Source organism: Typopeltis vanoorti, chromosome 16, assembly GCF_054136105.1.
Source record: "Typopeltis vanoorti isolate ZY-2024b chromosome 16, IOZ_Tvanoo_1.0, whole genome shotgun sequence".
Taxonomy (NCBI): Eukaryota; Metazoa; Arthropoda; class Arachnida; order Uropygi; family Thelyphonidae; genus Typopeltis; species Typopeltis vanoorti.
Window position 1 is genome coordinate 337,819 of NC_143564.1, and position 12,959 is coordinate 350,777.

The window sequence follows — 12,959 nt, forward strand, 5'->3', positions numbered from 1 at the left end:
AAACATACTGCCAGTTGTTGCATTTGTTATTATCGCAATCCCAGGAACAAATGCAGCTGTAGAGAGAATTTTTTCTATACACTATGAATGAAACATTATACATTTTTTTATTTTATGCTAATTAATTAAATTTAATTAATAACAGTTAATTTCATGCAGTTATGATTTAATACAGCATGTTTACATTTCTCTTGACAGCGACACCATTGCACAAGGGTGAAAAACTGATGTGTCTAACTACCGACCTATTAGTATCTCTGGTGTGGTAGTGAAGATTTTAGAAAAGTTGGTAAGAACTCGCATACAGAAATGAGTAGACAAGCATTCTATACTCTGCAGGGAAAAGCATGGGTTTACTAAGGGAAAGTCATGTTTTAGCAATTTGCTCATATTTTATAACAATGTTACAGCTGAGTTGGATAAAGGGAATGGATACACTATGATAATGTTGGATTTTTCTAAGGCATTTGATAGGATACCACATGACAAGCTGTTACATAAACTGGAGGATATGGGATTGGAATATAATCTATTGACATAGATCAGGGGATGGTTGACAGACAGATATCAAAAAGTGGTATACAGTGGGCGTGAATCTGCCAGATTTAAGATGTTTCTCCTTCCCCACTATCTCCTACCTCGCTTTTACCACAAGTTGGTGCTTGGTAGGACATATATCTTGGTACTGTCCCGAATGGACAGGGCTATCCGTTCAGCTGTGAGATCATGGCTCCGACTGCCACCTGACACCCCTACTGCATATTTCCATGCGAGAGAGAAGAATGGTGGGCTCTGGGTTCCATCACTTAGATGGCTGATCCCACGACTGCGGCTGTCAAGAATCGCAAAGTTAGAACTATCTTCTTCCCCTATAGAAAGCAGAGAGGCTTTCTATAGCCCATTAATACAAGAAGACTTTAGGCGGGCTAAAGGCTGGTCCCATTATCAAGGTGCCTTAATTGAGTCAGCACCCGCAGAACACAAGAGGTGGGCATCTCTGTTGCACTGTTCTGTAGATGGTGCTCCTTTAAAAGAGTCATATCTAGTGCCTCCCTAGCATGATTGGATAAGGGATGGCACCAGACTCCTCCCTAGGTTCGAGTATATCGACCCGATCAGGACGAGGATTAATGCCCTGCCTACTCGAGCCTACACAGCTCGATGGGATAGTGACGACTCAAACTGACATTGTCTCATATAGCCCAGTGTTGCTTCTGCATCAGTGGGGTCCACGTGCGGAGGCATGACACCGTGGTCTTCATACTGAACAACCTCTTTAAAAAGAAAGGTTGGGAGACTGCAGTGGAACACATTATAGGACCTCCGCAGGCTTGCGTAAGCCAGACTTAGTGATTAAAAGAGATGGTGACGTTTGGGTAGTTGATGCCCAGGTGGTGGGAACAGGGGACCCACTTGCCTATAACTAACTATTATAAAAATAACCAAGATCTAGTTAGGAAGATACAGGAGGAGCATGGGACAACTCTGAGGTTTACCAGCGCCACCATCTCTTTACATGGCATATGGAGTGCAGATAGTTATAAGGATTTAAAACAGCTTGGGCTTACGCAGAATGATATAAAAGTTCTTTCCTTGAGGGTCCTACAGGGCACACTGGTGGCATGGCGTTGCCACTAGAGAATGACTACAATGATAACTAGAACAGGCATAGGGTAAAACACTTGCAAAGGCTAAGGCTTATATCAAGTCTGGACAAGATGTCTGGACGTGATGTAAGGGTAGTACTGCCCATAATCAGTACAAAGATTAATAAAAAAAATAACCAGTGGTGTACCTCAGGGTTCAGTCCTCAATCTATACATTAATGACATCAAGCAGGGTTTTTATCATCAGATGTGAAATTGTTTGCTGATGATGCAAAGATAGACAGGGCAATCAGGGATGCTACTGATATTCAGCAATTACAAAATGATTTGAATAGACTGGAAATCTGGGCAAATGAAAATGGCTGTCAGTTTAATGTTAGTAAGTGTAAAGTTATGCACTTTGGCGTGATTAGAGTTCCAGCGTCATATTATATTAGCAGGGTTATGCTACAAGAAACTGAAGAGGTATGGTGTATTGGTGGATCAGAATTTAAAGTTCAAAGGTCACATAGCAAAAGTTGCAAATACAACTCAGAGGATAATTGCTATGTTGAAGCAAACCTTAACATGTAAGGATAAGGAAGTAATTTTGCCTCTTTATAAGGCTTTGATAAGACCACACCTGGATTACTGTGCGCAGATTTGGTCTCCCGGGTTCCAAGGAGATAAAGAAGCTGTGGAAAGGGTGCAAAGAAGACTTACAAAGATTAAATCCAGATTATGGGATTTAGATTATGAGGACAGATTGCAAGTATGTGGATTGCAGACTATGGTTAACAGGAGAAAGAGGGGTGATACGATAGAGGTCCATATACTTTTGAATGGGCGTTATAGCATTTCAAATGATTAAATTTTTCATTATATAGAAGGCGGGGAGAGAACACAGAGGCATCCATGGAAGTTAAGGTTGTTCTCAGTCAATAAAGGGGCAAGAGAGCTAGTTTTTTCTCCCAGAGAGCAGTAAGTGGTAAGCAGTAAGATGCAAATGAATTTAAGGGAACGTATGATAGCTGGGTTGGATAATTTATAGCCTCTCTCGATGAGTCCTTGACTCCCTAAAGGTCTCAAATAATAATAATAATAATATTTTACGGTAGTAAATGATAAAATAGACTAGTATCTACATATGTTTTATGCATTCATGACATACTAACTTTTTCTTACTTTTTTTGATATTTCTAGGATATGTGGTTCATCTGCAAGTGTTTCCAAATTGTCACAAAACTACAAAAAATTTTCCAATATATTTATTGAAAAAATTTAGCACACAAGTGGACACTTGCACAGTTCAAACCCACGTTGTTCAAGGGTCAACTCTATTTCAAAAATTCCCAAACTAAAATTCTATAAAACCATTATTATACCTATAGTTATAAGCTATAGTTATACCTATAAGCCAAGACATGGAGATTCAATCAGAAAGAAATACAGAAAATCAGAGTATTCAAAATGAAATGCTTACAAAAAATAAGATTTCATTGGTCCATTCATTTTAGAAATTATGGACTTTACAACCGTGTTATAAATAACTCTTTACATAACAATTTCCTGATGTTTTGACCTTCATATCAAGTTCATCATCTGGAGTACATACAAATATACAAGGACAAGCTGGATTATATTTCACACAGTAAACTAAAGATCACGGGTTATTCTACTGGCATGATCACTAGTGAAAAAAAAAAAAAAGATAAAATAACAAATTAATTAATTATTTAGAAACTGCATTAAAGCTAAATTCTATTTAAGATAACATCAGAAAAACATTCTTTCTTACAGTAACAATGATGTCCTATTTTTAACATGACAATTGTTATTTTAGATTTAGGATTCTGGATTATCTACAGTCCTGTTATAGTTAACTCTTAGAGAGAAAGGTTCTGTGGGTAGAATATGTGCCTTCCATATATTTGGGATTTTTAGACCATCATTATTGTTCAGATTGAGGTGGTTGATAAGAATCTCACAGGCTTCCTTAAATTGCATTCATACCATGTTTTGGTGTGATGCAAACAACTGGTGCTTTTCCAGTCAAGATTTCCAGTGATCAGAAAGGCCAGCTTCACCATAGTTATATTTAATGGCCTTTTGTCTGATAGGAATTGTGCTTCCTGTTTCCCCTATATATGGAATATTACAGGTGCAATAAATATGGTATACTCCAGGGTGAGCCAGCAGAGGGAGTGAGTCTTTGGATGAGTTGAGTAAGCTTTTCAATTTTGCAGGAGGTTTAAAGGCTTTGAGGTTGAATTTTTGTAGTATTCTGTTTAATTTATCTCAAGTCTCTTTAATGCAAGGAATGGTTATAGTTTTATTGTAGTCTGGTTTGTCTTTGTTTTTTTATTGAGGTCTTGTAGAGAATTTAGTTAATAGTGTTTTGGCTGTAACCATTTTTTAGAAAAGTATTGCTGGTAACTTTAAATTCATCATTCAGCGCACGTTCCTTTAAGCAGATCTTCAAAGCCCTGTTTTTTAGAGCTTTGAAGATTTACTCCAACTAGAGGTCATGCCAGTAGAATAACCAGTGATCAAATCATTGTTTCTTTAGCTGTGAAATGTAACCCAGCTTGTCCTTGTATATTTGTATATACTCCAGATGATGACCTTAATATGTAGGTCGAAACGTCAGGAAATTAAAAGAGTTATTTATAACATGGTTGTCAAGTTATAAATAATTTCTGTCCATAATTTCTAAAATGAAAGCTGATCACCATGCAACACTAAAAGAAAGGACTTTCACTGATCAGAACACAAAACAAATAAGCAAGTCAAACATTAATTAAACTATAGAAAAGATATCAGAGATATAATTCTAAAACAACAATTAAGGTGGTTTGGATATCTCCAGAGAATGTTCTCTCAGAGATTACCAAACATAGCCTTAAATGGAATCACTGGAGAAAGACAATCAAGAGGAAGAGCAAAAAGAACTTCGTTACAGTCTTTGAAGGAAAGGTGAGTTATCAAGCTTCAGAGTGATGATAGAAATGGCAAGTAACAGACCCCAGATGGCAAAGATTCAACAGGGACTCAACCTGTTATCTGAAGGATGAAAAATAAAAAAAAATAAAAAAGAAGATGATATGAAAAACATTTGGCAAGAGACAAAAACAGGATAAGCTTTCTCTCTTTCTTTCAATAGTAATCCCATAACATAAGAGGACAAAAGAATATTAGATTATAAAAACTCTATTTGATTTTCTGGGTATAAAACCATCAGCACATACTCACCATGCATTGCATGCTTCTCATCACTCATTAACACAGAAAGTGCCCAGAAAGCATCCTAAAAAATGTATATACAATTCACTATAATCTGATGCAAAGCAAAATGTAAAAAATTGTATTTCAAAGCATTTCATTAAATTTATTACAGTAATCCCTCACTTAACCAACCCTAGCAGGAAATCATTAGAGACTTTTTTGGTTAACCAAAGGTACAGTCACATGGAGTTGTACTAGAAGCCAGTAGGTACACTAACCCATTCATTGGTTGGTTAATTGAGAGATCATTGTATTATGGAATACAATACAGCTAAGCCTACAGTATACTAAGAATAAGCTCCTGTTTTTTTTTTTCTCAAGACTCAATATCTAAATCTAAGTATGCAGAAAAAAAAGGTAAAGCACTGTGTAACTTACTTAGTCCAGATATACAGATTTGGTCAGATTCCTTACAGAAAGGTTTTGAGAACATAAAATAGTGATGAGAAGACCATATTTTTAATAAAGCTAATTTAAACTCAGACTTTTTTTTTTTCATCTCAGTCTAAAAATAATAATGTATAAAATAATAAAATGGCATAAAACTAAATAATGTATTAAGAAATTCAAAAAAATGTCATTGTATCTTTAATTTATAAATTCAAAAAAAAAAATGAAATAAAAATACAAAAATCCGATGAGCTGAATAAAAAGGAAGCTGTTTATTTTAGCTACTATTACTGGAAATAATTACTATTAACCACCACAGAACCACTGTAGAGACAAGAGACTTGTTGAAGCTGGCTTACTCTAGGTACTGCAAAGTCTAATCACACAATGCTTTAAAATCATTCAGCATCTTCTTAAGGCCATAGATTCTAATCATCACCACTCTCAATGAAAAATTAACATTTTTTTTTTTTTTTTTTTTTTTACAAACTTACACAACTTCCAGATATGTTATAAATTTAGTTTAATCCTTTATCCAAGTGTAAGCAAACAAAGCTTGCACCTAAAGTATCTTCAGGACTGAAGCAACTCATGGTAAAGGTGGATCAAGCTCTCATCATTCTTTATCTCAGTATCTCCCATAATGCAAAGCACATCTCCTTGCGGAGATGTATAATACTATGCATTAAGGGAAGGGCCACTATGCAGACCAGTTTCGACCTTTATTGAGGTCTCATCAGTGGGAGCAAGGCCCAGAGGCGGTGATACCAAGGTGGAAGCAATGGAGAAGTCATATTTACCTATACGAGTTGCATTATGGGAGATATTAAGATAAGCAGTGATGAGAGCCTGGTCCACCTTTACCACAAGTTGCCTCAGTCCTGAAGATACTTCAGGCAAAAACATTGTTTGCTTACACTTGGATAAAGGATTAAACTAAATTTATTATAGTCTAACCAAGTGAAAAAAACTTCCAACATCATACAGGTAAATATGATTTCATTGTTTCCACCTTGGTATCACCACCTCTGGGTCTGGCTCCCACTGATGAGACCTCAATAAAGGTCGAAACCGGTCTGGGCAGTGGCCCTTAACGCATAGTATTATACATGTCCACAAGGAGATGTGCTTTGCATTATGGGAGATACTGAGATAAGGAGTGATGAGAGCTTGGTTCACCTTGAGTTGCCTCAGTCCTGAAGATACGTCCCTTTACCATGAATTGCCTAAGTCCTGAAGATATTTCAGGTGCAAACTTTGTTTGCTTACACTTGGATAAAGGATTAAACTAAATTTATTATAGTTCTAACCAAGTGGATAAAAACTTCCAACTTTCAGAGATGTCTTCTACCTTTTCAAAAATCTTCCAGTATCTATCTGATAAGATACTCTCAGAAACTTGCATGCAACAATCATTCCACTTTTCCTCCTCCTACTGCCAACCTCTTCAGGCATTCCTTCAACCTGTCCCTCATAGCTACAATATCCTCTTTGGATCCTACCTAAAGTTTTGTAATTACTCAAAATCCAAGTGAACAAGCAGATCTTTGTACACATCACTTTATAACTTTTGTGTTGTAACACAACACTTTGTAACGTTTTACACATTGGTCCATATGGGTCCATCAAGGTTCTATATAATAGAACCACCACATGCTTAACTCTGCTGGTCAGTGTCTTTTGCACCATTAAAGCAATCTTTATGTTGTCTTCACCACGTTATGTGTCTGATGAACCTGAATTCCACATTCAATGCTACCAAGGTATTTAAAGATTTTCTCAAAATATTAAATATCACTGGAGAAATGCAAGTTTGACAATTTGGGCAATGTCCTTATGCAATGGCACTATCTTAGCTTCTCTCCACTTCTTAGTACTCTTCTAGCTGATGGAATATGCTCGCAGTGTCAATGACATGATTCACACAACTGTATCAATGGTACTATGGCACATTCCTTTAAAACATGTCATAAAATCTCATCAAGCCTCACTACATTATTGATATAGAGAGTATTTAATATTCCAAATACATCCAGTTCATTCACTTCATATCCCTCAAACTGTCCACTTCCTCTAGGAATAAAATCTGTTTCAAAAGAATTAAAGCGTCTGATAAAATTATCATTAAACAGTTATGTTAAGGAATCTGAACAATCATCTGACTACATGATCCATCTCCAACTTTTCTTCCATAATACTTGTCCTCTTACTGGGCATAGAGTGAAAGACCTCCCCCTAGAATTTTCATAATGCTTCTCGTATTTTCTAATTTTCCCATCCATACCATCCTCATCACTTCTCTAAACTGAACTATACTGCTCACATGACTTCCCTGCCATTTATACTTTCTTGCCATAACTGTTCCTGTAAAGGAAAAATAGAAAAGAGGAGTAAACAGTTTCTATTTGAGCTTCTTTTCTATATTTTTTTCCTTTTATTTTCAACAAACTTATCCTTCTGACTTCAGGTAAATCACCAGTAATTGTTATTTTGCTATTATCAAATATTTTTTAATTAACTCCTATGCACTAGTGACCAAATTTCCTTCAAGTTCTGTTGGTGATATTTGCCCTAAATGGCTAATAGGTTTTCATCATAATCAACTGCCTTATAATTCCACATAAATCACTTTCTTATTAAGACTTCAACTGCATACTTACTGACCCTCAAAGTAAAAACTACATGATCTCTCTCTCTCTCAGCACTTATCTTGCGACCTCCTATAAAAGCACATGTTTCCTAGTTGGAGGAAAAGCCAACTAGATCTCTAGGTGGTAGATGACTTTCTTTACTTACCTGGTGAAACACCACCCCCTGCTCACTCAAGGCTGGAAATAGTTGTCACCATGTTTGGTCTTCAGAACCAAACCGCCATCTTTAGCACTTGATTTTCTGCTATCAGAATACCAAAATAGTGAGGCATCTTCCTAGGGAAATTCAACATCCATTCACAATTCAAACTGGGCTTCATTTTACCAAGATCACTGATCAAACAGATGCATTGAAGTCTAGGATGATGGCTGGATGGTAAAGGTTGTCAATCTGGTGGGTAGATGAACGGTGTGATTTAGATTATTTTGCACGCCAGTGTATGATGTGCACCACCACTTACTCTTATGCAAATTGAAATACCCACATTTGTAAGGTCATCTTCCTTGTGAATTTCAATGTCCACAACTTGGACTGGCTTCTCTTCTCTAATTCTATCGCTGAAGTGGATGGCCATTTGTTGATCAGCAGAATTAGAGAATTAGTTATCTGCCATTATCCAATTATTGTTGTCCAAAATCTGGCCAATGATGAAATACAATTTTCACATATGAGGTGGTGCTAGTACAATCTCCTTTAAAATACTCAATTTGGTCCAAAACACAGCAATTATTGATTAATGACTCAATTCTCACCAATTCACTCTCACAGGACTTCACAAATCAAACATGAACAAGTTTCTCCTTTCTTAACTCTCTGCCCATCCAGGACTAATGGCCTTTGTAACTTCTACTCCTTCTTTCAATGGTTAATATTTCTATTCTAGTCTAATGATCCAAATATCTGCTGAAACAAATAACACAAATAACTTTTACAGGAATGAAGGACTTTATCCTTCGTGGGCACCAAGGAGCAGAGCCCCCTGTTCAGTGTTTTGAAACTCGGGGGGTTGAGTGCCGTAGGTGGAGTCCCCTAGTATATATATATATATATAATTAAAAAATGTAGTCTGCACCTTTACTAATCACACTCTTACAACTTTCAAGGGTGATCCCTGAATAGTCTGTATTCATCAATTATTGAAAAATTTCCTTTGTATCCATCATATGGAATTCATTTGATAACTTATAAGTTTATTTGATGTTCTCCACTTTTCCACCTATTCCAACAAACTTTGCAACACACACATTCAACCTATCCTCATAGGAGGAATCTTGCAGATTAGTCATTAGCTTGGTCACTTGTCTCTGAATCCTCTCCACCACCTCCATCCCCAAAAAACCCAGGTGACCAAATCTGTGCACAGTAGAACTGCAACCAAATCACAGCCTTAAAAAAAAAAAAAAAAAAAAAAAAAAAAAAAAAAGGGACAATATCTTCTATATCTATATTTGTTAGTGTGTTTTTAAACATACAAGAAAGCCCTCAAAAGAAAATAGACATGGACAAAAAGAGAAATAAAAAATGAAATAGATTATATACTGTGTCATAATAAAGAAACAGTTCAAGATACCTCAGTACTAAATCAAGTGAAAGCAGGAAGTGAGCATCGACTGGTGAGAGGCAAAATTAAAATAAACCCCAAATTGGAAAGAATAAAATGGCTGAACAACGAAATATCAAGAAGTTTTGACTTAAGACCTATCAAAACCAAGAAGGATTACGAAGAAAAACTCAATCAAAAACTAGACTTAATATATATGAAGAAGACATAAATAAAATAAGCAAAATCCTAATGAAAGTAACAATCTCAGCAGCCAACGAATTGAAAAGCAACAAAAAACAAAAAGACTATAAACTTTTAGAGGAAACCTTACAACTAAAAAAAGAAATGAAATATGAAACAAGACAAAAACTTAATTTCTAAAATAGAATAATGCAGAACCATGCAAAACAAAAAGGAAAAATATGAGAAATGAAATAAGATCTTATAACACTAAAAAAATAAAAGAACCAATTGAAAACAATAAAAATATGAAAATACTAAGAAAACATTTATCAGTTGGCAAAAGTCAAATAACTGCAATAAAATATAAGAATGGAACTACAATAAAGAACCAAGAGCAAATCTTGGTTCCTTATTGTATCACATATAGAATTCATCTCCCCATTCACTTCAGATGAAATAAAACAAGCATTAAAACAAATGAAAAATGGAATGTGGAATGTCCTAGTGAAGACCAAATTCACATAGAATTAATTAAATGGGGAGGAAACAATATAATTTGCCATGTCACAAACTTACTAAATCTATGCCTACAAGAGGGGAAGATACCAGAAAACTGGAAAAATGCTACTCTGATACTGTTATTTAAAAAAGTGGACAAAGAACTATAGAATCACAATTAGTATTCTCTCTATAGAAACTATAAAAACCAGTTAGTATTCTCTCTCTGATCTGTACAAAATTCTCACAAAAGTAATAACAAACAGGTTAACCCCTCTTCTAGACTCAAATCAACCAGTAGAACAAGCAGGATTCCATAAAGGCTTTAACACAATTGATCATATTCATGCAGTAAAACAAATAATAGAAAAAGCAGAAGAAAACCAATTGCCTCTCTGTGTAGTCTTTATTAATTATGAAAAAGCATTTGATTCCGTCAAAACTAATGCAATAATCAAAGCACTCCAGAATCAGGGAGTTCCTGGAGAATATATGGACCTCCTCCAGGAAATATACTACACTGCAACAGCAACAATCCAACTTCACACGAGTAGCAATTTTTAGACTTTCTGAAAGCAGAAAGTCTAAAAATAAACAGAGAAAAAACTAAAATCATGTTTAATAATTTTGTAACACCAAAAATCATAATAACAGAAAACAATTTCTTGGAAAGAGTCTCTTCATATACATACTTAGGTTATCTTATTGATCTAAACTATGGACTCCAAAAGGAAATAAATAGGAGAGTTCAACTTGCCTGGAGTGCAATTGGAAAATTGAATAGCATTTTTCAAAACAATGATGTCCCACTCTGTTTAAAAAGGAAGACATTTAACCAGTGTATACGTCCAGTCATCACATATGGTTGTGAAACTTGGTCGCTAACAAAAGTACTGGCAAATTAACTAACAACAACTCAAAGAAAAATGGAGAAATTGATGCTAGGTATCACATTAAACGAATGGGAGATGGATATGAAACGGAAGAAGCAAAAAAAAAAAACACCTGGATAAGAAGCCAGACTCACATCACTGACATCATTCTTCACCATAAGTGACTAAAATGGAAATGGGCCGGACATCTATCCAGAAGAGAAGATGAGCGATGGACCACCATACTAACGAACTAACCATTGCCAAGAACAGAGAAAGGTGGAAAGAACTGGAGGAGGCTTTCATCCAGTAGTGGACAGAAAATGGCTCAAAAGAAGAAGCAGCAGTACTGTCAAAGTGATACACATTATGTACATTTTCAACCTGAAGTGCATAACCTTATATTCTGCAACATTAAACTGACAATTATTATCCTATGTTCACAATGCCAATTTATTTAAATGATTTCACAGGATATCTATATCACCTTTATCACCTATTGACCTTCTCAGTTTTGTATTATTGCCAAACAAATGAATATATCCCACCTACCTATAATGAAATCTTTCCCTATATCATTATATATAAATTAGAGAGCAGTAGCCCTAGCACAGAACCCTGAGATACTCCACTAGTCACCCTCATTCTCCTAGATTCCACTTCACCATATACTACTCTCTGGTGTCTGTCAGTCTATCAGTCCCCCTCCCCCCCACACACACACATCCATTCTACCTGCTTCATATCCATCGCCATTTACTCCAAATTTTATAATAGTCTTCCATGCAGTATTCTGTCAAATACTTTTGCAAAGTCCAGCAGTATCATGGTATAGCCCTTATCTAATTCTGTTTTCAACTCTATTATAAAATGTGGGCAAATTACTAAGGTAGCATCTACCTATCACAAAGCTATGCAAATCCACTAAAATGTACAACATTCGTTCATTTCTGAATTTTATTTTTAACAAACTTTCCCAATATCTATGACACCACGCCTGAGATACTAACTAGTCTACAATTTGTTTCTTCTGTCTTAGAATCACCTTTATGTAATGGAACTGCAGTATAGTGAAAAAAAAAGGGAAAAAAAGAGTACTGAATAACTACAACGGTATACGTTATGGAGTATATGGGTTTATTAACAAAGAAAAATATATGTTTACACACGATAATATGTACATCCACAATATCAGTGAAATCTTGGTCAAATAAAGCATTAACAACAGTAGATTATGTGCTCAAAATGGTCACCTTATCTTTCATGTTTGTAGCACACGCAAAGGTTCTCTGTCATCTTGGAGAATAAGGGTTAGGACATCCGGTTGACATATCATGTAATTTTATACCTTAATTAATCAAGGTTTAAAGGTGGGTCATGGTGGAATACCCATTCCTTTAAAATACCCCCCAAACAAAGGCATCAAGTGATATGAGATCAGGAGAACATGAAGGGTATAGGAATTCTGTGAATCCCAAAATGAGCCTCCTGGGTAAGCGTTCTAATAAATAGTTTCTAGAACCAAGTGATGCGTGACAAGTTGCTCCATCCCATTCGAAAACTTGTGCATGAAATGGAATATTTTTTGCACAACACATCCTATACAAATCCTGGGTGAATGGAACTAACGCATTCTTGATGCAGCATTCACTATTCAGGGTCATGGTTACACCATCCTCTTCAATGAAGCGGGCCCCAATTATGCAGTGGCCAGAAACCGCACACCATGCAGTGTCCTTCTCACTGTGAAGAGGTTTTTCTTGGATAAATTTAGGTCTCAAGAAACCTGTAGGTTCATCTGTTTACATGACAGCTTAGATGAAAAAGCACTTCATCCAAGAACTTCCCATTATGGAGAAGGGCAGATCTCCACAGACATTGGCCGAGATGCATGCACAGTATTCCCGCTGCGCAGCATAATCTGTTGCTGTTAAACACTGACCCACCTGA

General features: G+C 35.9%; 1 protein-coding gene across 4 annotated transcripts in view; it reads right to left on the reverse strand.

Moving 5' to 3' along the window:
• The window catches only part of LOC150097824 (USP6 N-terminal-like protein), a 475,396-nt gene that overhangs the window by 179,585 nt on the left and 282,852 nt on the right, over positions 1-12,959 (reverse strand). For all 4 annotated transcript variants that reach the window (XM_090406042.1, XM_090406041.1, XM_090406038.1 and 1 more), the window contains one exon: positions 4,839-4,893. In XM_090406042.1, the coding sequence (XP_090262168.1) occupies positions 4,839-4,893 (55 nt within the window). The remainder of the gene's footprint in view (positions 1-4,838; positions 4,894-12,959) is intronic.